This window comes from Anabrus simplex, chromosome 3, assembly GCF_040414725.1.
Source record: "Anabrus simplex isolate iqAnaSimp1 chromosome 3, ASM4041472v1, whole genome shotgun sequence".
Classification (NCBI taxonomy): Eukaryota; Metazoa; Arthropoda; class Insecta; order Orthoptera; family Tettigoniidae; genus Anabrus; species Anabrus simplex.
In genome coordinates, this window is record NC_090267.1 from 42,568,039 (window position 1) to 42,594,594 (window position 26,556).

The following is a 26,556-nucleotide window of genomic DNA, read 5'->3' on the forward strand; positions in this document are numbered from 1 at the left end:
TGATGATAGGCATCCCATTGCATATGGTAATCGCGCCCTCGGCGAAAATCGTGTTGACCCTTTTTCTCCAAATTCCAGATTCACTAGCGATTATAAGGTTAATGTTAACCCTGTGTTCGAGGTTGTACGTAAGTGGAAATTAAACTTCTCGGGGGAAGGGAACGGCTTCAGTGTAGTCGAGTTTTTGGAACGGGTGGAAGATATCGCTCAGTGTAGCTCAATACCCCTTGACTTGTTTATCCCTGTTATTCCTGGAATGCTGGAAGGCCCGGCGTTGCGATGGTTCCGATTAATTAAAAGTAACATCCAGTCGTGGGAGGAGTTTGCTGCTCGAATAAAACAGCGCTTTGGATTGTCCGACATGGACTATTGTTTGAGGCAGGAAACTTTTAGAAGAACGCAAGGGATAGGGGAAAGCATTGATGATTATGCTACTGGAATTCTCACCTTGTTTAATCGGATGTGCGTGAAGGTACCTGAGTCCGAGGTTTTCGATCAGTTTTACCGGAATTTAGCCCCTGATTATAAATTGCATATCAAGCGGTCTGAGGTCGAGTGTGTAGAGGACATCATAAACCTTGGTCGCGAGTTTGAGTCTGCCGTAAATCAAAATAAACTGTATCGCCCACCTCCTACCCCATCTGATTGTTCTTTCCCCGATGTTGCTTGCCGTGCGCCCGCCAAATCCGTCTCCTTCGCTACTGCACCTTCTGCATTCCCCCCTTTTAGTACCCCAAATCGTAGACCCGACTTTGCATCTGCCCCTCAGCGTTGTGTAAATTTTATCCAACCTTCCAACCCACCCAGTGCAAGTGTGCCCACAGTGAGAAATTGTTGGAATTGTGGGAAAATGGGGCACGTTTCTAAAAATTGTTGGTCAAGGTGTCCCGCTAAATGCTCTAAGTGTGGTGTTGCTGGTGTTACACTGCGCGTATGCCCTCGGTGCAACTCCCAGCAAGGAATACTAGAGGCGCGCTGGCGTGGTGGCCCGTCGTTGGCGCCTGATGATGGTGTGAATAAGAGGATCTGGGGCCTTCCTTCGTCTACACCCTGGGCCAAAATTCTTATAGGATCGCGCATATTTTATGCTCTGTTGGACACCGGTTCGTGTGTTTCGTTTGTCAATCAATCCTTGGTGTCTTCTGTCAATTTAGCGTATCTGCAAGGTTGTGAAAGCTTAGGAAAGTTCATGTCTGCTGACGGTCGTGAGGTATGTCCGGTGGGTCGAGTCATATGTCACATTAAAATTCATGGTTTGTCCTGGGATTGGACTTTCAATGTCGTTCCCGACCTGTCGGTACCGATGATTCTTGGAACTGATTTCATGCTAGCTACTGGCCTGTCTCTTGACTTTATCACTCGAACCTTTGCCTTCCGTTTTAAATCGGGCGTTAGCTACCCCTTTGAAGCCCCATTCCAACGCGCCTCTGTGTGTACCCTAACTCAATGCCAACTTCCCAATGACTCATGTGACCTTTCTGACAATCAAAATCTTATGTTAAATGCGCTGTTGGAAGAGTTTTGTGATGTTCTAAGTGTCGAGCTAGGGTGTGCTAAAGATTTCTCCTACACCATTGAACTGAAAGAAAATACCCCTGTAAGATCTCCTCCGTTCAGTTGCTCGCCCCCTAAGTTACGCGCCATGCGTGAATGTGTGAACGACCTGTTGGAGAAGAAGGTCATCTCCCCCTCCAAGTCGCCCTATAGTAGCCCCGCCTTCCTAGTCCCCAAAAAGGACGGTAAATCTAGATTGGTGATCGACTATCGAAAAATAAATAAGAACGTCGTCTTCGACAGCTTCCCGTTGCCCACTATCGAGAGTGCGTTTCAACATTTCCATGGGGCCAAATATTTCACTGTTTTCGATTTCAATTCTGCTTACTTCCAAATCCCCTTGGACCCCAAAAGCCGCCCCTGCACTGCCTTTGCCACCCCTTTTGGCTTATTTGAGTTCAATAAAGTCCCGATGGGCATCTCTATTGGTGGCCAAGCGCTCAGCCGGGTGATGGATACGATCTTCGGCGATTTAAAATTTTCCTACGTGTTTAATTTTCTGGACGATCTTCTCATTTACTCTGCCACTTTCGACGAGCACCTGGCTCATCTGCGTGAAGTTCTGACTCGCTTGCGAAAGCACGGATTCACAATCAACCCCAAAAAGGTGTCCCTTTGCTCCAAACGTTTGAACTTTCTGGGTCATATCATCTCCGATTCTGGAATCGCTGTTAACCCTGACAGAGTTAAATGTATTAGGGAGTTTCCTCAGCCCAAAAATGTCCGTGGCGTCAGGAGATTTCTCGGTATGGTCGGTTTCTACAGCCGTTTCATCAAGGATTTTTCTCACATTTCGGCCCCCCTTAATTTTTTGAAAAGGAAAAATTGTCGTTTCGTATGGGAGCAAGATCAAACCCGTGCCTTTGAGCTACTGAAGAAAGCTCTTTGTGAAGCCCCGGTCCTCCACAGCCCCGACTTTTCACGAGATTTTGTTCTGCAGTGCGACTCTAGTGAAATCGCCATTTCTGCCGTGCTTAATCAGTCTGATGAGGATGGGAAGCTAGTCCCCATTGCATACTTTAGCAAACTGTTACGTGGAGCTGAATTGAAGTACTCGATTTACGAGAAGGAATGCCTGGCTGTTGTATTAGGTGTTGAAAAATTCCGCTCATACTTGGAACACCGTCATTTCTTCGTCCATACGGACAACCAAGCCCTGTCGTGGATGAGCGCGAATGTCAAGCGGCTCGGTCGCACGGCTAGATGGATTCTCAGGCTGTCGGCCTATAAATTTACAATTGTGCATGTACGTGGTAAGGAAAATGTCGTGGCCGATTGTCTGACGCGTATGTTTGACGGGGAAATGGAGAGTGAAGCCGAACTAGAGGAAGACCATTGTCAAACTGATAGTATTGAGAGTATCAATATCTTGCAGAATTATCCCTGGTCCTTCACGGACATCTCCGAGCATCAGAAGGATGATTATGAGTGTCAGGAATTGTTAAAAGAAATCGCTGATGGGTCTGTGCGAGACAAGTCGTTCTGTGTCAAAAGGGGTTTGTTGGTTCATCGTAATTGCAAAAAAGGAAAGGACAAGGTTTATGTCCCGGTTAAATTAAGGCCCATGATGTTGCATTATTACCACGATTCCTACCTAGGCGCTCACCTTGGCCAGTACAAAACCTTGCACCGCGTTTCTCGTGATTTCTTTTGGCCCAACCTCAAAAAGGACGTACTTGAGTATGTAAGGAGCTGCGATGTGTGTCAGCGGTCTAAACCTGCTCAATCATCCCTAACCGGTTTCCACTCTGCCGATGTTGCGACATATCCGGGGGAAAAACTGTTTATCGATTATTTTGGTCCTCTCACAAAATCTAAGAATGGCAACGTCGGAATTCTGTCCGTCGTCGACGCCTTTTCCAAGTTCGTATGGTTGTTCCCCGTGCGTAAAATGAATTCGAGCAACGCTGTTCTGCTTTTAACCCGACATGTATTTGGTGTTCATGGACCCCCGAAAGTCCTAGTGTCTGACAATGGTTCTACTTTCAGATGTCGCCAATTTCGGCATTTGTGTTTCGGATGGGGTGTTAAACACGTTTTTCTGAGTCCCCACTACCCCAAGCCTTCCCATGTCGAACGTTTCCATAGAAATTTGAAAGCCTGTCTGTCAGCCTTCCACAGCGCGGACCAGCGTAGCTGGGACAATAACCTGTCTTTCTTTGTTTTAGCTTTTAATAATGCACTTCATGAGTCTCATCGCAATTCCCCAGCTGTTCTGTTTCTAGGGAGAAATCTTACTGACCCGCTCCAATTGAAATGGGACATAAACTATCTGTCGGAGGCATCCAGAAACAGGAGCGTGGAGGAGAAATGGAAAGAAGCTTTGGACCAGTTGGTCAGAGCCCGGAACCGAGTGGCTAAAAGATTCGACCAAGGGAGAAAAAGAGTCACTCTTGAAATTGGAGACTTGGTCGTGGTGAAGATGTTTCCAATAAGCTCTGCTGCTGACCAAATTACTGGTAAATTGTGTCTGAAATGGTCTAGCCCCAAAAAAATCGTAAGATTCCTGGGACCAGTTACAGTGGAGTTAATGGATTTAGCCGATAAGAGGGTATCAAAAGCTCACGTGAGTTTGTTGAAGCCCTATCGTCAACGGGCCAGTAATGTTTGATGTTTTTGCCTTGTAGTTTGGTAGCATCGTATACTTGAGTGAACTGTCATACCATTATTTGCATTCTAAAGTCCTTCCTGTTTCAGGGATAACGACGCAAAATGAAATGGTTAGAATGGATGGTGGTATTTTTCGATGAAAATGAACCGAATGAATTTCAAAACCTTGGCATAACGGGAGAGGTTCACCTGTTTGTACCATTCCTCTTTCAAGCCCGGTCTCGAATTTATGAATGAAGTGGATCGTTTAATGCAATAAGGCATAGACTGATTGATTCAGCGTAACCCTTTGTGAGAAAATACACACGTCAATATGTAACGAACTGACTTATTTGAATGTTGTTGAAACATATGGTTAAAATCATTTATGTTGTGCTTGTATATAGGCATAATTTAATTTTAAGGTCTTAGTTTAATAAATGCGCGCATTTATTTTAAGGGAAATCTCGTTTAAAACGTGTCTACTTGCTTGATCACCAAGATAAGACACATTTTAAACGTGGGGCTGCTGGATGGTGAACCATGCTCCTTTTGCATGTTTCTCATATGTTATGTTTACTACTCGTACAAGTTTTGTTGACCTCAGTTCGAGGAAAAACCTGAGTATATCCCTTGATAGGCCACAGAGCGCAGCACTCTGCGTGGTGTGTATTGACGATCTTTTGCCGTACTAGACTACTGTTTTCATCTTTTGACGCATATCTTTGCCTTCCTCACTCGTGATTTTTTTTTTATCAATGGAGGCTAGACGATGTGAAATCGCCTTCCTTTGCTTTAGGTGGATTTTTACCTTATTTAAACGTGGGTTTACCACCATTCATGCCATAATTAATGTCTTGATTTAACAGGTATGTGCTTTCTGTTGTCTCTTTATTATTACTACGTTTGCATTACCTTTTTACGATCCCTGATGGGCCGGTCGATGTGCATCTTCTATTTCGGTTCGTGTAAATGGTGTGTGTGACTGTGAGAGGTTAATATTATGATTACTGCTAATTTGGGAATTTGGTCTCGAATCCATCACGTTTTTGGTGCACTTGTTCGGGTGCATTTGTTTTGTTTGTACCTGGCCGCCTTCGAAGTAACGACTTTCGTATCGACAAAGTTTAATTTGAAGTCGTACGAAACTCAAGCTTAATGTGATTTGGTGCACGATCCTGCCTGTTTTGCCCGATTATACAAAATACGTATAATCTTATATTGTGCTCCCATAGTGCACGTTATTAGTTCAATATGCGAGATCTGGAACTGTGTTAAGGTGAGTCATGTGGCGTGTATTTGTACCTCATGTGAATGTTATGAGTGAATGCTGGTGTCTGAAGCAAGTAGAAGATGGGCTATCGATTGGTTCATTCATGTTTTATTTCGGTTTCATTTCGATTTTGTTTGGGTACCTCATTTCCTTATCTTGGTACAGATTTGTCATTTACTTGGCCATGTGTTGGTTGGGGCTCGGCCTAACCGCCGATCGGCCATGTTGGTATTCTTATTTTTCGTATCTCTGCGCATGCCTGTTTTATTTTGCTGGACCAAAGATGCTGTACTCAGCGCTTTTGGCTGGTTCATTCCTTTACTCCTTGCGTCTTATGTTGATCTCTGTGGTGACGTGGGTTAAAATGTTTTTGTAGTAGGAGGCTTCTATTGTTGTCGTGCGAATGGAGAATGGAAAGATATGCGCTGTGAATAATTTAATCTGAAGTTTAAAGAAATAAAAAAATATATATATTGGCTGTACTACCGTGCGCACGGCAAATTTAATTGAAATATTAATGGTAATGAGGTCATTACTGTATTAGTGAGCTGATAACGAAATATTTGGTGTGTGTTATAATTATTTATGTTGAGCTCACCTCACGACCTCGGCAGAAACGCTTGTGAAGGTATGTTTATGTCTTGTTTTTTGTTTTCTCTGTTATGCGATTGGCTTCTTTTTCCATGTTTGGATTCTATTATTAATTTACTAATAAACCTTGTCCTTATGTTTATTCTGCGTTTCATTTATGGTAGTGTTCTATAATCGTCCTCGTTGGTTAATAACGAGGCCCATCTTGAGCTCAGGGCCGTTTTCTGCCTTCCCTAATCGCGGTCCGCACCTCATTCTCCCGTTACGTTCGTTTCATTTTCGTCATATGCTATCCGTAAGGGAGGGGTTTGGCACACTGTACGGAAATTCCGCCAAAATAGCCAATGTATAGACAGACGGTCGTTGCGATTATATTTACATAGATGACAGATAAGCATGGGCACGTTTGAAAGTGCAAACCTTCATTTCGAGATTTACTGCTCCTAAACGGTACATCATACCAACAATTGCACCCTCAGACGTCCCTTTTATCGCTCTACATGTTTGGTGTTAAAACATTTTCTCGTATCTCACATATTTATGGGTTCGATTGAGTTATGATATTTGAATGGGGTGAAATTTGGGTACATTTTCATAATTTTACATTATTTTTCACATACTTATGTGGAAGCTAGAATCATGAAATTGGGTTCGAATATAGCCATTGGTCGTGTCAATGTGCGTGCCAAATTCGATGACTTTCCCTTTCCTATAAGTGTGTCAAACTAAGTAATACACGCGTAAAAAGCACAAAATTTATGAACCATCGAAATATATAGCCAAATCTATCCTATAAGGGAGAGCGAGAGAGAGACGACAAAATATCACAGCACCAAAGTTGTAGATCACTCAGAATTGAGCAGAGATCGTGCCATCCGTTTTGTGATAGGACTTACCGTTTAGCCGCGAAATACCTCGAAACGAAGGTCTGCACCGTCATTAAATTGCCTATATTTCGATATTATTCGGCATAAAAAGTGAAATATTTAAAGATCTTGGAAGTTTTTCGTAGGTTACCGACTAAAACGTATACATTTGCTTCATTTCAATTATTCAGCTCGTGTGGCAGATTGTGAGGCAATCTTGATTTTGGGTGAGGGGGGAGGGGTAAAATTTAGGCCTTCCAGGAAACTATAACTAAAAAATATGCAGGTGGTCATCATTAACCCTTAAACGGAAAAGTGTACGAAAATTTCGCCAAAATAGTCAATGCACAGACACACGGTCGTTACGATATGATCTAGATAGATAAGGAATCTGCTCCACGTATAACACCTTCTGGGCTATGTCCGCTAGATTTAGCCTGAAAACCGACCTTTTATGTTATCTCCCTTATTCATCCTCCCGTTGAAAAATGCACATGAGGAAAAGAAATTAGAATTGGATTTCCAAAGAGTTTGATCGATTTCCAGTCAGGTTGGTCTTGTACTTTATATATTGTGGGAGAGTAAAAATCACCATTTCGGTCCCCTATAAAACCCCAGTCCATTCCGGGAATTTGAAATGAAATAAACCTTAAAACCTACCCTTGGAGGGGGGATGGTAAATATAAAGTTTGTTTCAAATATCTCAGTAGTTTTCAAGTTGTAAGGAATACGCTTTACACGCACCCACTCTTGCGTTATGTCCGATGGGACTTGTACCGAAAAACGGTCCGTTAATGATATCTCCCTTATTAAATCGTGTTATCGATTGATGCACATGAGAAAAAAAAGATTTAGAAATTAATTTTCATTAAGGCAGGTAGATTTCCATTAAGTTCGGTTGTGTATACTTTGAGGGAGTGCAAAATCACGGTTTCGGTTTCGTAAATATCCCCACTCAGTTCAGGGATTTAGAAACGATATTTGCGCTAAAACCTACCCAAGGAGAGGTGGATTCTAAATATGAAGTTTGGTGGAAATATATCCAGTAGTTTTCAAGTTATAGAAGGACAGACAAACAGACAAACAGACAAACAAACAGACAAACAGACATCAAAGCTAAAAATTATGCAGATGGTCATTATTACACCTGAAACGGATAACTGTTCGGAAATTTCGCCAATATAATCAACGTACAGACACACGGTCGTTACGATTTTATTTATATAGATTAAATATTAAGCCTCCCCTAAATTACCATTTTAATCAGCATGAATAAAATTATTTGCAGACAATATTGCAGAACCTCATTTCTCGACTTTACATACCGATTTTCATTAAATTCTCTTCAACCATTTTCTCATGATGCACGTACAGACAGAAAGACAGACAGACAGACAGACAGACAGACAGACAGACAGACAGACAGACAGAAAGACAGACAGACAGACAGACAGACAGACAGACAGACAGACAGACAGATGGATAGAAAGATATGATGGAAAATTAAAAAGATATAGAAATGCCACTCATTTGAAATTCTGAGCAATTTACACACGGTTATGTATATACATTCTTGAATATAATCTGCTTCGCCACAAGCTATTTCAACAGTTCTGAATGTCTTGGAAGGATTATTATGCAACAAAACAAAATTTGATATTTCCACTATGCGCTGTTGCCAACAATGTGAAACGAAAAATTCACAAACAACAACAGACAGTTGCCGTACAGAAACAGTAACTGTCGTGGACATGAAATGTACACGTGACGTCACGAGTTCTGGCAATATCTAATGCAGACTGTCTCAAACGACATTGTTAATTTGGCGAAATTGTATATTCGAACCTTATTGAATTTGCATGTCTTCAGCAATCCACTTGTGGTTGTTTTAGCCGCCGGAATCAGTTGCCTCATGACTTTCAACGCTTTGGCTTTCGTATTAGTGATTGAAATATAAAGATGGATCCTGATAATTCGATGATGACTACACGTATTTGATTTTAGTGAACTATAGAGACCGAATGATATGGAAATAATATGGCTGTGCCTACATGTTCTATTATAGTAATAATAATAATAATAATAATAATAATATGGCCTTAGCTGACCTCTGCAGGCATTTTAAATTGACGTTGTCTGGGTGCTTGCTCGTCAACGACGTTCACTTTTACTAGATGGCAGAGCAAATCAAATCTTCTTGAGGCGCCTATAAATCCATGACGCAAAGGCCCTGTAGCAAATCGCTGGTTCCATGGAGATTCCTACCTCTATCCAGTACAAAAACAGGGCATTCTCACGACACACAATTTAAAAGCAGTGTTTGGCACCAACACAAAAACTGTTCTCAATTTAGGTAAAGCAAGGAAAAATTGTCCCCATTACAACACCTGGGTGTACAATATTCTCTGTGCTTGCAGCAAGGTATACATTGGCCATACATGCCGGTCCATTGGTACCGTTTCCCCCTGTAAAATACTGTTTCCGTATCTTTATAAACTAAAGAGACTGCTTCATTATGAATTTCATCTGGTTCCAGTGCATAAATCAAGGCTGGTACCTCGCAGTGGACATGCAGCTCCATTGGTTGTCTCCCATAGTCCTTATTCCTCTCTGGAAACGACCGAAGATTGGTTGGATCCTGATAGCAGCGCTGATGGTGGCAGGTGTAGTCACCAACTTTGTCATCTCTTATGTGAATGATTTCACCGGCAGTTACGTGGGAACTATGAAGTAAGTCCTCTCTCATCACAACCTGAAGTTCAACTCCTTGATGTGTGTGTGTGTGTGTGTGTGTGTGTGTGTGTGTGTGTGTGTGTGTGTGTAGTGGACTGACAAGAAATTGAGGTTTTTCTTGCAACAGACTCATCCACTCGGTGTTTTGTGGTATACCACTCAAAGGTAAAGGTTCAAAGCTTTGCGACATTTCTTGTTGTTGTTGCTGTTGTTGTTGTTTGAGTCATCACTCCGTAGACTCGTTTGATGCAGCTTTCCATGGCACCCTATCCTGAGCTAATTTCTTTATTTTTACCTAATTACTGAATCCTATATCTGCTCTAATCTGCTTGTCATATTCATGTCTTGGTCTACCCTTACCGTTATTACCAACTACACATCCCTCAATAACAAACTGAACAAGTCCTGGGTTTCTTAATATGTGTCCTATCATTCTATCTGTTCTGTTCAAATTAGCCAAATAGATCTCCTCTCAACAATTCTATTCAGTACCTCTTCATTCGTGATTTGATCTATCCATCTCACCTTCAGCATTCTGCTGTAACAGAATATTTCAAAAGCTTCTGTTCTTTTCCTTTCTTAGCTAGTTATCATCCATATTTCACTTCAATACAGTGCTGCGCTCCGAATGAAAGACTTCAAAAACCTATTTCTAAATACTATATCCATTTTTGAAGTGAACAAATTTTCTTTCCTATGAAAGGCCTTTCATGCTTGTGCTATTATGCATGTTTATCCTCCTTACTTCTGCCATCGTTCGGTATTTTACTACCCGAGTAACAATATTCATCTACTTCCTTTAAAACTTCATTTTCTAATGTAATATCTCTTACATCACCTGACTCCTTTATTAAGGTGATTACGTTGCTTTTGTGACAAGCAATTTCTAACAGTTTGTCAGTAATATGTCATCTCATGTTAAATCGATCCATATTATATTGTTAAAGTGGGAAGCAATGGATATTCTAGACATCCTAGAATTCCACCATAAATTGTTGAAATATTCTTCCCTAAACTAGCCTCCGTAGCCCAGGCGGCAGAGCGCCGGCCTTTCACCACTGGATACCGTAGTTCAAATCTCGGTCACTCCATATGAGATTCGTGCTGGACAAAGCGGAGGTGGGACAGGTTTTTCTCCGGGTACTCCAGTTTCCCTGTCAGCTTTCATTCCGGCAACACTCTGCATTGTAGTATCATTTCATCTGTCAGTCATTTATCATTGCCCCGACAGGCTTCGGCAGCCGGCACTTTTCCTATCCTTGTCGCTAGATAGATTCATTCCATTCCTGACCCAGTCAAATGACTGGATCATTCTCGCGTACAGTTAACTGTCTTAAATATAGAGCATCCTTCATTTCACAAAATAATGTTTGAACGATCGAAAGACTGCTAGAATCGTATTTAGTTCACTCCATTGAATATATTTTTGAAAACCCACAAAGGAAATATTTTTTGGCATATCAGTGCTTTTGAGTTCGTACCAAACACCCATGGTAATAATTGATCATGTACACAAATGAATTAGATAGAATAGAATAGAATAGAATACAATAGAATAGAATAGAATAGAATAGAACAGATAGAATAGAATAGAATAGAATAGAATAGAATAGAATAGAATAGAATAGAATAGAATAGAATAGACTCATGTCTCCAACTTCGGTTCACCTGAAAATGGAGAGGAAGTCATAATTTATTTTAATTCAAAATCGTTTTGATACATGCATTCTTTCCCTTATTAGTATTTGTTTATCTATAACCACATTAAACATCACAATTTAACTTGTTAACTATTCCACCCAAATCATTTATTATATTTTTAAAACGTATTTATTTATTTATTTATTTAATTATTTATTTATTTATTTATTTATTTATTTATTTATTTATTTATTTATTTATTTATTTATTTATTTATTTATATTATTTATTTATTTATTTATTTATTTATTTATTTTTCTACTAGACGTTAACTGCGTTATATAGTTTAAGTTGGATTAGTGCTTACTTTTGTGTCGCAAGTTTTTGCGGAGTTATCCTACAATTACGACATACATTTTGAATGAACTGAATGAATGAATGAGAACATGGATTGGTTGAATGAATGATTTCATGAATGAATTGTGTTCGTGCATATCGTCACGGATATCCACCAACTGGGGAGAGAGAGCCATGAACTAGTTATTCAAATACCTAATATTGTGGCATGGTTACGCCATACCAGTTCCACGCCGAGTGTACCGAGCTGCTCTGTCCCCGCCTACAAGCCGCGTCAACAGGACTGGGCTATTAGCTGCAATCTGCGAGTTCAAACAGAAGGAGGAGCTCGTAGTTGTATGTTCAGCTCTCCCTCTAGTGCCTCTCTGTAGCGAATAGCGATGACCAGGAAAAACGATAACTGTGAATGTATAGTCATAATATTGAACAATATGTTCTGACAGTTCTTAGAGAGAGATCCGTTTACTGCCTGCCGGGGTGGGGAGAAGAGAATAATGGCTATAGTTGCCATGGAAAAGTGGGCCGACCTCTGCGGTTGTCGTGTAGATTAACTTGCTGGCCGGGTCCTGTTGCTTGAAGTAGGCAAACCTCTCACTTCTGAGTTACGTACAACAGAACACAGCGGTCAGAGCGAAGGAATAAATAAGCCTGAAGAGAATGGAAGGAGAAAAGAATGCAGAAATGTGTCAACACCGTATATTACGGGTGTCGCCTTCCATCTCCAGGCGCTTCCACGGACTTCTTAGTGCCCGATGTACTCGAATGGGCCCATGGCTATGAAAGATGCGCGAGTCTTGCCAGTCCGGATAACAGTTCGGTTGGGGTGAAAGTCAAGTTGTGCTTTATCAGCGAACGAAGTGCAGTAAGTCTGTGTGTGTGTGTGTGTGTGTGTGTGTGTGTGTGTGTGAACGAAGTCAACTGTAACGAATGAGGGGACAGCTTACGTCATACTGAAATATTAGACTGCCGTGTGTGGGCTTTGAACTGAGGACTGTGATAGCGGCAGCGAGAGTAACAGTGGAACTGAATGAGACTGAGTGTTAATTAGTGTGACTGAATATTGAGAACGCTGAGGAGCGGTAACTAGTGTAATGCATGGTGTTGTGTCAGTGTAAGCCGTGGCCCTGCTATGCCTGTGTAGTTGTGTGAAAGTTGCTATTAGTACATAGTGAACATACTTTTAGAGTTAAGCGATGCCATTTGTTGCATTTATTTAACTGTCCCGCCAACACATAACAAAGTCTTATATGTGACTTCTCCAGTAAATACTGGAACGATTAAAACAAGTACTTGCAAAATATACAGGATTTAAACGACACTTTATCATTCTAATAGTTATGCATGTAATATCGAAGTAAAGGTATTTCTCCTTTTTGCTTGTTACAGGTCAGAACACGCTAATGATTATACAATAAACATGTACTACCCAGTTTACACTAGATTCATGCCTTATATAATTGGAATTGGTCTTGGGTACCTGCTGGTGGACATCAAAAATAAGGAACGTACCATTCAATTGTCTAAGGTGAGTGTTCATACATACAGTAGGCCTATGCGGCGAACTAACTTACTCTGAAATAAAAGATTACCGCTCTAGCTATTTCATGTTTTGGTGAGAAACATCGTGATCACCAATCCCTTGAGCAGAACATTTATACGAATTCTGGTTTGTGTTCTCAGGCGATGTATAATTATTTGTGCTTCTGTAGTTGGAATTGTCAGAGTAATCTTCTGAGTGTGTTGGGCCGCTTTCTTTTAAATCACATAATAGCATTGAATTAGGTTACTTTGTCACCGAAATTAATAAGTCTGACATATAGCAAGCGTCGACTGTTAACCATTAGGGAACTGTTGATTGTAGGGGTTAGGAAACAAGAGCAGCAAATAAGGAGACAAGGAATAAATCAACTAATGTTGAAAAAATTGTTGAAATTGGTGGGATGGGTCCCGATATTACACTCCATGTACAAGGAAATTCGCAAACATTTCCGTCCATGGACTCATGATCGGAGCTCGAGACACAATCCGTAAACTTCGTGTACAGGTATGGGATTCTCTCACAAGGGAACATCGGAAATGGGCAAGTCGCCGATCGCGATGAAACTTGGAAAACACATTGAGGTACACGTAAAAACGATGTCGGCATCAATTTTGAGTGCCAACATTCATTAGGGCGTTAACTACGGGGCCTAAAAGTTGCGACATTTCAAATTCCGCGCGATCAGCGATGAATACCTGCTGACCAATGCTAGGCCGGGACACTGCGTGCATGGAGACACGCCTCTGCACCTCCTCCCCTCCCAATCCAATTGGTTCGCCACCGCACGTTTCCCTTCTCCTCGCGCTTGCCGGCTGCTTAGCCGTCGAAGAGAACCGGTGCTACACTTTGCTTACTCTATCAGCCTTCCTCATATCTCTCCTTTGTAATGTCCACATTGTATTAGTCAGTTTACATTTTCTGAATTGTTTATGAAAACGTTTGCACTGGGCGAGTTGGCCGTGCGGTTAGAGGCGCGCGGCTGTGCGCTTGCATCCGGGAGATAGTGGGTTCGAAGGGAAGGGAAACGTGCGGTGGCGAACCAATTGGATTGGGAGGGGAGGAGGTGCAGAGGCGTGTCTCCATGCACGCAGTATCCCGGCCTAGCATTGGCCAGCAGGTATTCATCGCTGATCGCGCGGAATTTGAAATGTCGCAACTTTTAGTTCCTGTAGTTAACGCCCTAACGAATGTTGGCACCCAAAATTGATGCCGACATCGTTTTTACGTGTACCACAATGTGTTTTCCAAGTTTCATCGCGATCGGCGACTTGCCCATTTCCGATGTTTCCTTGTCAGTCTCAACCGGACACGACTCCACGATATCGCTATCCCCGCAATACGAGGTTTAGTAAACATACTCCGCAACCATCTATATAACATTTGAAGAACCATACAGCATGCCACATTCCAAATTCGTTCCAAACTTATTCCTGAGCCTTGTGATGGGTATTTCTATCTGGCATACTAGCAAATTTAGACGACAAAATACTGTGGAGTTGATATACTTTGTCCTTTTGGCAGCCTCATGGGGAAAAAAAACATATTTTATGGATTCAGTTATGGAGGCCGGATTACCTAGGATCTAGTGAATTTATTTATGTAGGGTCTACTTATGTATTTACTTATGTATGTACTTACTTGGTGTGTGTTGTTGCAGATAATGACCTTGCTCCTGTGGCTGGTAGCAGGTGGTCTCCTGCTCCTGACATTGTTCATCGTCCACGTCTTTCAACAGCCTGACTATGAGTTCGAGCCTGTTGGGTCTTCATTCTACAACGCTCTCAACAGACCGATGTGGGGCCTTGGTCTGGCAATCATCATTTTCCTTTGCGCTACAGGACATGGAGGTCAGTCTTCAAAAATAACGTGAAATATCTTTTTACATCACAAATATTCCCCACCACGAGTGCTATTATTATTATTATTATTATTATTATTATTATTATTATTATTATTATTATTATTATTATTAATATCCACGTGCGTGATGTTTCTAGGCTATTAGATGGCATTCTCGGGCTTCCGGGTTTGATCCCGGCCAAATCCGTGATTTATCATTAGCAAGATGCCCTCCTCTCTCGAATTGGTATCAAAGGTGTACGACGGCCATGCGTAATTCCAGCTCTAAACATTACACCCCCACCTCCGAATGCGCACACATCTTGAACATGTCGATACTTTCCACCACGTCTTTGACATCTCCACATCCTTTGTCGTCGTGTATCCGGCCTAAGTGATTTCCGTGTTTCATCTATGCCATTCATCCAACCTCCAATTAAAATGTAGTGGAACACGTCCAATTGGTCTAAATAACCTCAATTGGGAACTGTGAAGTCGATTTTGTGCGATTTGTGCAGATACACGGACCTCGGTTGCATTCCAGACGTCATCTGCTCCTGAGCACTAGAATTTAGAATTGGTCTCATCTGCCCTTTTACGCGGATATATCGATCGCGATGTGGCATTGACACCCTCGGTCTGTCAGTCACATCATTGGTCTCACGGTACGTTTCCCAAGTTTTTTTTACAGTGCACTTCGTGTAAACCTTACGATGCTTGATATTGCTCCTTGTGGGTTATTATTATTATTATTATTATTATTATTATTATTATTATTATTATTATTATTATTATTATTATTATTATTATTATTATTATTTATATTATTATTATCATTAATATTATTAACAAGTACATCACAATTGGGAAATACCCATGTGGCAATTGTCACTTACAGTAGTATGATAGTAAATTAAAGTTAAACATAATAACGCAGCAACAACTACAACAACAACTGGAAGAAGAATACAACAAGCAAGTCCATCAAAATCAAATATTACAGGATATACTAGTAGTATGAAATTCTTAATCCAGCAGAAAATCTCAAATTCATTGTCCGGCGTTTACAAATTTTACTTTTCGCTTAACACTAGCACTAATGATCTTAAACGTTTTGATACAGGAAGGGAATCTATCAAACACTACTCCAGGTAATTTATTTAAATCTCTTATGGTCCTGTTCACGTAGGAAAACTTGCACATCCTGAAGTAATGCCATCATTTTGCCTGGGTCATATTGACAAATACGCATCACACATGAAATTTAAACAATATATGAAGTTCGTACTACTCTGTACACACTACCACCAGTCTTCAAATGAAATGGCATAGTTCACCCAAGGCTCAATATAAAGCGTAGTAAGCGACATCTGCTGTACCGTAAACAAGAAATTTATCATCATCATCCTCTTGTTTTCTCCACATACTTCCTTTCCATTTTTCACCTCCTATTTTATCCTGATGTCTTTAGTTGCGTTTATTTTATTAGTTTCTATTTTTTTCTACCACATTCTTCCCTAATACGTGTGATGTGCTCTGTGATACTTCTCAAAAATGCACGGTGTGATAGATCATCACATTTGGAGCACGGCCTTCTAGATCCCTCGCTGCGCTCCTTGAGCTAGCTAGAGCGACGCATCAATTCGGCCGTATTTGGAGATTAATGTTGTCATAAGCTCCCGCTTGGAGCGCTGAGCCAGTATACAGCGAGCCACCTGGTGACGGACAAGCGTACCACTACAAATCTACAACGGTAAAATATTCTTAAATTCAAACCCTCATTATTCTAGAGGACTTCCTCGAGAACAGTTGATATTTTTTTCTGGAGATGCGGAGCAAATTTCTTTGCGAACGTCAGGAGTTTCACGTTGTTTCCTTGACACGGAATAAGCCCAAATGCCCATATAGTGACTACAAGTACGGGCCGTGAAATCATCAATATTAACATAATAAATGTAATTACTTGTGTGTACACAGTACTGTCTACCACTTACTAAGGGACCGCACATGACATACTTTTACTGAGATGTATGTGAGGTGACGGTGAGCATGAACGTACTGTACTGGATTCAAGGGGCTGGCGTGGCAGTTACTCCATCCGCCCTTCTCTGAGAACGATTGATGCTATAAATTTTGAAAGATAGTTTTTAATTTGGCAACAAACAACATCAAAAATGGTATGGGAATGCCAAAGGATGTCACATCAGCTGTGTGAACTTAGCTCAGTTACCCTATTATGAGTGCCTGGGCACACAGGTATCAGTGGAAGAGGTTAACTATGGCAAGGCAGGCACGTGAACTTATCAAAGGGCCTAGCCAAAGTTATAAAAAGATCCTGATAAATTTGAATAGGACCAGAATGCGAATGGTAGTTGGACTGTTGACAGGCCACAATACCTTACAGAAACACCTACACATCATGAAAATCAGCCAGGATCCGATGTGTAGAAGATGCGGTAGGGAGGAGGAGACCTCCGCGCATGTGTTGTGTCAGTGCGAGGCTCTTGCAAGCACTAGACATCGATACCTTGGCTTACATTTCGTGAGCCTGGAAGACATCAGGAATGCCAACATTCGGACACTGGTATCCTTTATAGGAGCACTAGGGATGGACTAGGCAAACCCGTTTAAGGGACACAAAGGGTCTTCACAGACCTACATGTGGAGCCCTGCGAAGGCAGGGTTCACCCATTCTTTATCTATCTATCAAATTTGGCAACAATCAATGCAAATTTCAATATAATATGTTACAGGTTTCCCCAACTCTTTACTCTCCTGGGAGTGGTTCCAGGTTCTGGGAAGGCTTACATACTCTGTGTATCTCGTTCACATGTCTGTACAAGTGACACAGTACGGTTCCATGCGGACCGCCATGTACATTGATGACATGACTCTGGTAAGTACAATACCACTTAATTTAAAAAAATGGTATGCTTCCAACTAACGTATAGCTTACATGTTAGAAAGTCAGCTTTGAATTTCTTTTATTTTCTTCTACATCGCAATATCACTTTGATAAGTTCAGTACGGAAGATCGCTCGGGATCTCTGGTGACGAGTTTGAAGGCCGCTGGCTGCGCTGTTATCAAATTGAGCACATTAAAACGTGGAATGATGATTCACGTCAGTACTCAAAACGTGTGTGTCGAGTTTCGGGACATTAGCTGCAACGTTGCCGAAGCGGATTGATCCCTACTGGAAGGGATACTTAACAGCCCTTTTCGATGAAAAATATAGCTATTCTGCGATCCCAGGAATGTGCAAGAAGCGTAATTTCTTGATATCAAGGAACGGGATCAGTGCTGCACTTATTTTTAAAAAAGGCAAAGGCCGAATGGGCTTAATTCCAGAGGGGAAAAGCAGGCAAATCCACGCCCAGCCAGCTGACGTTCAACAGGACTAGTGAGGATAGATTTCTTTGTCTCAGGTGGTAACCCTGACCCCCAAAGAAGTATCGCACTTACAGTAAGTTTGGGATGTCTATTTCAACTGTAACACCGTAATCAATAAAGACCTGCAATTAGAAAAGCGGAATGAGCGTCGAGTTCACAAGCTGTTGCAACGTCACACTTTGGAACGTCGTACTAACATAAGAAACCTGTATGAGGCCTATCTGGCAGGGGGCAGATGGAAAAATGTGGTAACATAAGACGAAGTATATGTGAACCTTAGTAACTTTATCAATCCCTGCTCGATTTACTATCACAACAGAGACAAAAAAAAAAATCAAACCTTGTATAAATGATGGCAGGAAACTTGTACAAGGGGTTTCATGATCGTCGCCGGACAGTGCTACAATGACAATTGGACCATTCTCCGTGTCTCTAGTAAAGTGAAGGTGAACTCTACACACTATCAGAAAGAGGTTTTGAACACCCATTTACAATACAGATAACCCAGCACTGTATGGAAGGGTGAAAAGTCAGCTATGGGTACATCAAGATAAAGCACACCTCTTGTTCGACTCGTCTGTTCTTAGAGAGAATGGGGATGGAAACTGGAATCTGTGCAATTCCTTTTATCGACATTCCGGTGAAGACACCCGATGTGTCCCACATGGACTTCTGGGCATTTGGACTACTTAAAAGTGTCTCAGGAAATAGACGTCCACGCACTATCAATGGCCTCTGAAAGTCTGTCAATAGGATTGTAAAAAGTAGACATGCTAGCTCTGCGAAAAATTCTGATGCAATGGAAATTACGTTGTCGTGATATAGCTATAAATGCTAGTTTTCGAACTGAGCATGATCGTTGGTGGAGACATGGCTTTTCGTAAGCTTCAAACTTCGTCCCCAGATATTCCAAACGACCTTCTGTAAGGCAAAGATAGAGATAATGTTTAAACGTTGAAGAATGCAGTATAAACCACCAATAATACAGTTTTGTTGCTTCTACACATATTGTTATCTATGGCAAGATTTTACGAGTCTACACACATGTCCTATTCTGGAAAATTTTCAATGTCACGTCGATGGAACGATACAATTATTGAGCGTTCAGTTTCGGTTCGTCAGTCTAAGTTTGGAGTTCATAGCTAACACACAATTAACCTATTTAAGTGAAATATAAATTAAAGAATAGCAGAAGGTTACGGAGCTGGAGGGTATTAACGGAGAGTGAAAGGAGAGTTATGGAGTAAGGAATGTCAATACGATGCAAGGAAATCATATATTGGGTGTCCACAATTGAACTGACGGAGTTCATCACGTCTGTAATGATCGTAGACATCTGAAATTTCGTAGTTATGCTTATTGAACAATGCGCTCGCGAATTATGTTATACAAATTATTATTACCAATTCCTTCCACTACGGTAGGCGAAATTATGGCACTTTACGCAGTCAGAACGTGCAATATTCCGTAACTCATACATCAGTTCCTTGGTGGTTCATATCGATTACTTTTTGCTGCGATAAACCCTTAGATATGGCTGGCATTTTCCAGATGCATGGCCTTCAAAACCCCCGACCTAAATCCATGCGACTTCCTGTTGTGGGGATATTTGAGCGATCGTTTCTATCAGGGATATGTCTGGTCTCTGTTTGATCTAAACGCTAGCATACAATGACATGTCGCTCTGATTTATTTATTTATTTATTTATTTATTTATTTATTTATTTATTTATTTATTTATTTATTTATTTATTTATTTATTTATTTATCTGAAAGTACACAGATTTTACACCCAATTAAGTACCTTCTTGACATTCAGTAACATTCTGTACATTGAGTTAACAATGTTTTAACAAAAACAAAATTTAAAATGAACAAAAACAAAATGGAACAAAATTAACATTATATATGATACCATTTACAGTTGATAATAAATGAAAAATTCACTAAGAAATCACACGGTAATACAAAGGAAAAGACAATGCAAAAACAAGGAAACTTAAAACATTAATGAGTACACTGGGAAATATGAAGAATACCAGAAAGAAGGAATTATAAAAAATTTACAAATTGTAAAGGCAGGCTTCTAGTTTCTTACTGAATTCTTTATCCGATTTGGTGAATATATCGACTTCTTTTGTTACAGTGTTATGAAGCGTTGTCATTTTTACGAAAGGTGAATTTGACTGATGCAATGTTATTGACGTTTGAACGTGAAATAATTGGTGCTGACGTGATCTTGTCTGCGGAACAGGGAATGAAATGCGTCCTAACAGGTCCAAGGAATCAAATCGTCCTATTAACACGTTGACTGCCATGCGACCCCATATGGGTACGTGAGAGTAGTCAAGTTTTTGAACTTCACGTCCCCATATGGGGTCGTACGTTCGCTCTAAATCAAGGACGGTGCGAACCCATTTGGGTACGCAGTAAGTATGTGTTTCGAAGATGTATAAAGTCTCTTCCTGCCATCTACTGTTCGTCTATTTATGTACATGCGTAGTCCACCTTCCATTCCTCAATTCCTGTTTTGGCGCGACCCCATATGGATAAAAAAAGAGTGCTTTGTAGGGTGACAAAGTGCTTGTCTATACCGCGCACGAATTTTTTATGTAACTGTGCAGTGCTCAGAGTTTCCTTTTCTTTTTTTAAGTCATTACGAGTAAATCGAGCAGTAAAAGACTTAGTGCAGATAGTCTGGACGATATATCGAACAAGTCGAACAATGGTGATGTAGACGAAGTATATAGTTACAGTGATTTTGAAGCCAGTATAGAGCAAATAGCGATCTCGCATGTTCATCCACAACCACCTTTCATGCAAAAACTACTTGTTCAAAGTCTTATATTTCCAATAATTGACTATGGTTCAGTCGTATACAACGACCTATCTGAAAATTTGAACATAAAACTACAGAGGGTACAAAACGCATGTGTTCGTTACGTTACAAATGCCAGGCGTGATGAACACATAACACCCTATTACATACAGCTACAATGGTTGAAACTCCATGAACGTCGGGATATCTCAGTAGCTGTTGCTACGCAGAAAATTCTCAAACTGAAGACACCATCCTACCTTTATAATGCATTTAAACCTATGGAGTCGGTACATAACAGAGATAATAAGTTTACAAAAACCACCCTTCAAATTCCCCTTCATCGTACCACTAAATTTAACAAATCCTTTGTTTGCACTGCATCACGTATCTTTAACGTCTTTAATCTTTACCGTTTCGCAAGTAACACTAACTGTACCCAACTAAAGCAGTTCTTAACATCTATCTTTCTGGAGGAGTACGCAAGAGGCTGAGATCAGGCATTCTTGTGTCGAACAATCAGGAATATGTATATTTCGAAGAAAATTGTTTCTCTGCTTTAGCTTTATATCCTTTAAACCCATGTAGTCCAAAATAACAGAAGGGCTTAATGATTTACTTTCTTACTTATTATATAATGTATGTCTTAACCTTACTGGTTTTGGTATCTGTATTTTCATTTTTTTTAAGTTTCTTGTTTAGTTTAATACCTTAATATTATAAAAATGTAGTTGCTGTTTTCATAAATCTGCATTGTATTATAAGAAGACGCTGCATAAAGGGACTTTTCAGTCTCAGTGGCATGTAAATCATGATCAATAAATTCAATGATCAATAAAATTGATGAATTACAGTCTTCAGCATACACAACTTCACTGTACTCCGGGTTTCCAAGCTAGCTGTTGCAACAATTATGACTGTATTCAACGATATATTCACTGGTTTCCCATGTTGCACAATCATCACTGCTAGGTTACCTTACTCAAATTAAAAGTTATACAAAATTATATATGGTACTTATTCAATATTCCGTAACTACTAATTCTTCTTACAATATTGTTCTGTTACATCCTAATTTACGAAATTCACATGATTTTCACTACATTATGTAACTACATTTTATACGAAAATTTCCTAACCTAAAATCGGACGATCGTCATTTACAAATATTTCCTGACCTAAAATCGGGGATGGTACATTTTTACGGCTCCAGTATGAATAAGCTAACATATCTATCAAAATCAACAGCATATAACGCGTCCCTGCAAAGGAAAATGCAAGTATGACCTAGCGTCGGGCAGTAACTACTGTATAAGTACGACCCCATATGGGGGCGCGTGTACGTGTACAGTTCGTAATGACCAATACACCCCATATGGGGTCGCATTATTTTACCTAATATACATAATAAGTTAACGTAATATATCATAAATACATCTTAATTTCAACGATAATTTGCTTGATTAAGCCTGTGAACTTTTTGGCACCAGGGAATAACTCGATGTTATTAGCTCACGGCACTAGACGGCAATCCTATTAAATTCGGTCTGGCACTCAACGTGTTAAAAAATTTCTTAGTATTTGTATAGAAATTAGGGACCGTCTAGTTTTCAATGAAGTAAATTTAAACATATTCCTTAATAAATGGGTTGATGTGTCGAAAGGGCAAAAAGTATTAAAAGTTTTGAAATAAAGGTAACGTACGAATTTGTTTTGTACAATTTCAATAGCCTTCACTTGTTGCTTTGTGTACGGGCTCCAGATTATTACAGAGTATTCCAGTATGCTCCGTACCAAGGTAATATATAATTTATTTAGTAGAGAGGGCTGAGTAAATGGTCTCGATGTTCTTATCAAAAATCCTATCATTCGGTTAGCATTCTTTGTTATTGTATTGATATGATTATTGAACGTTAGCTTACTGTCAAAAATGATACCAAGATCCTTAAACGTTAAAACCCTATCCAATTTTCCCCCCCCCCGTATATGATAGGCTGAGACTTCAAATTCCTTCCTCCTGGTAAAGGTCATGTATTTACATTTACTAACATTCAAAGACAACTTATTAACGTCACACCAAGAAATGACATGTCCTTTTGCAACTCGTGTTGGTCGTGGTGGTCGCTAATGTATTTGTAAAGTTTCAAATCATCTGCAAAAAGTAAACAGTTAGAGTGGCAAATATTGTCTGGTAAATCATTAATTAGAATTAAAAACAATAGAGGTCCAAGATTTGAACCTTGCGGAACACCAGAAGGACTGATAAAACTATCTGAAATTCCATTGTTAAAATAAAGAAACTGCTGTCGGTTTTTTAAATATGAACACATTAACTGCAACAACTGTTTACAAAAACCAAATTTATACATTTTTCTAATTAAAATTCTATTGTCAACTTTATCGAATGCTTTTTCCAAATCCATATAAACAACATCAGTCCTGCCGTTGGTATTTATGGTATCATACAAACTTTGAGTATAGCCCAAAAGTTTGGTGATAACTGATCTGTTGGTACAAATCCATGTTGAAATTCTGACAGAGCAATCTTAACATGGTTATAAATCTTATGGTGCAATATATGTTCATATACCTTAGCTACGGCATTAATAATACACACTGGACGATAATTAGATATGGGTCCAAAACTGCCTGTCTTAAAAATGGGCGTAACTTTAGCGACTTTCCATTTTTGAGGAAAGGATGAAGTGCGAATAGAAAGGTTGAAAATGGAAGTTAATAGATTAGCCAATAAATCGGCACAAGCCCTAATTATATATATAGGTATGCCATCAGGACCACTCGATCTTTTAGGCTTTAGTTTACCATTAATAACCTTTTTCACTTATTCAACAGATAACTCGCTGACATATAATATATCAACAGAGGGAAATAGAGGAATGTCATCTAAAGCCAAATCATCCAATATATAATTAAAATCTGATCTGACGTAAACTGACGAAAAATATCGAGCAAAGCCATGAACAACATTACCGCCCTGGTAGTTCCCACCATTATACTCAAACGTAGTTACTCCTGATCTCGTGAGTCGCTTATTTTTAATGTGTCTCCAGAAAGGTGTTATATCACATTTTAAAGTAACCACTAATTCACTTACGTAATCTCGATATGCGGTATTTATTTTTACTTTCAATTCAAATCTGAGTTGTTTGAATCGTTCGTCATAGTACCTGGAGAATTTCCTCTTTTTGGCACACTTCCTTTTCTTTTGGATTATCTGAATGATATCGTGATTAAACCAGACTGAAAATTTTGTTTTTTAATGACCTGACACTTAGGTATGCAATTATCAAAGCATCTATATATCGGGTAAAGGAAATCCACAGCCTCATCCACATTCTGATACTTATACAACGGGTTCCAATCAATATCTCTTAACTCGTAATACAGTTGTAGAAAATCCGCTTTCTTGAAATCATAGTATTCTCGATTTACATTTTTGGTAATGAACACCTCTTTACTGGAGGTAACGATAAACATAGTGGGGGATGATGTAAATCTTCAGGCACAAGATCAAATTCCTCACGTTTCACGTCAACTATGAAATTGTCCAGTACAAGATCCAGCGTCCTAAAATTGTAATTAAGAATATTATAGTACGACGTTAAACCTAAGTATGATATCAATTGACCCAATCTTTTACTAGTCACAGTTCCTTCTGTAAATGAATAACCAGTACCATTAATTTCAGGAAGATTGAAATCACCCACGATAACGCAATCCGAAATCATAAGATTGTCAGTGCTTTCTAAATAACCAAGGTAGTCCTGATAAACTGTTAAAGATGATGCTGGAGTAATGTATACACCATTTATGAATAACTTCCTGTTATTATTTGAGATGCAAATAGTAAGTGATTCACAATACTGTTTAGAGTACTTGGATAATAGTTTCGCCTTGAAACTCTTTTTGACGGCTATCAAAACTCCCCCGCCCCGCTCCTTACCAGATACTAAAGGATCTCTATCATTTCTGAACACTAAATATCTACTGTCAAATAATTCACTATCATATATACTATTTGATAGAGAAGTCTCAGTAAGTACAACAATATCGTATGAAGAGCACAGGAGATTTTGGATAAACACATCAACCTTAGTTCTAAGTCCTCTTACATTTTGATAATAAACGAAAAACTCCATGTCAGGGCTCATGAAAAATCAAAGTTGAAAGAGTAACAACATTACAATGAAACAATTACAATTTATCCAAATCTCCCTCACAACGAATAGCATGCACTTGGCTTCCATCAGTCTTTCTCATCAAAATTTTGCCACTCCTGTTCACCCATAGATACTTATATTCCCTATCTCGTTGCAATTGTTTAGCTTTAGCAAATAAAATTCGCCTGTTAGGAGCTAAAGACTGATTAACTGATTAATATATATGGGACTAGGGATGGAAAGACCAAGATGAGTTTCACTCGATATGCTGCTTCCATGCCGTATTACGGATGCAGCATGTAGCTCAGTTGCGAGGCCATATTCAACATCTTTTGTAAATATAAATCCTAATAAACGTGATATGCCCGTCGCTGTAATATATTTAATCCTTCCTGCATTTATTCTACGACCCTACCAGTGCTCATAGCGCCATAATTCCGCCTGGTGGAAAAACTTGTAACAAATAATTTTGTGGAAAAAATCTCAGGCGCATTTCATAGTCTGCCTACGAAATTTCACACTCGTATCACCATCACAGCCTGAGCTGTACTGTACCGTAGCCAAGGGTAATAACCCTCTAGGACGATGCCCCCATTCCTGATTAAACATCCGACTAACTCAGGTTTGGGCAGAGAAGAGGGTTGATTGTCAAAGGGTAAGTCTAAACGTCGAAGTTTATCACTTAACTGTAAGTATATGACAGGAATAATAGAGGTTTATCTCGAATGAGAAACAATAATATAGGTAAGGATGAGTTTATTCCATAAAATAACCCCGAATCATACTATCACAAATGAAATTCAAATAATAAAGTGATTATAAAATAATCACAAAGATAAAATTGAAAAGATAATGGATAACAAAACGTTAATTACGCAAACAATTACATGCTAAAATGAAAGTTCAAACACAACATTAAATATTTGTGAACTTCAAAATGACTTCCCATGATTGCCCAATGTTCATGTTCATATTTGTATTCGTATTAGGATGCGTATTCGTATGGGGTAGCACGATATCACCATAATACGGATTGAAATTCGGAGAAGTTGCCGCAAAGGTTAACATTAAACGAAAATTAAGACGCAATGAGACATGATGTGAACTATGAAAAATACTAGTGGCATTTACCTACGCTATATTTACAGTAATCACAACATAATTAAAATATCTCAAATATTTA

The 26,556-nt window shown here is 39.7% G+C and overlaps 1 protein-coding gene across 1 annotated transcript in view; it reads left to right on the plus strand.

Annotated features, from left to right (window-relative positions):
* LOC136866638 (nose resistant to fluoxetine protein 6) overlaps window positions 1–26,556 on the plus strand; it is a 165,300-nt gene that overhangs the window by 130,559 nt on the left and 8,185 nt on the right. The window contains 4 exon segments of the mRNA XM_068226786.1: window positions 9,410–9,603; window positions 12,991–13,129; window positions 14,802–14,991; window positions 17,737–17,879. Coding sequence (XP_068082887.1) covers window positions 9,410–9,603; window positions 12,991–13,129; window positions 14,802–14,991; window positions 17,737–17,879 — 666 coding nt within the window.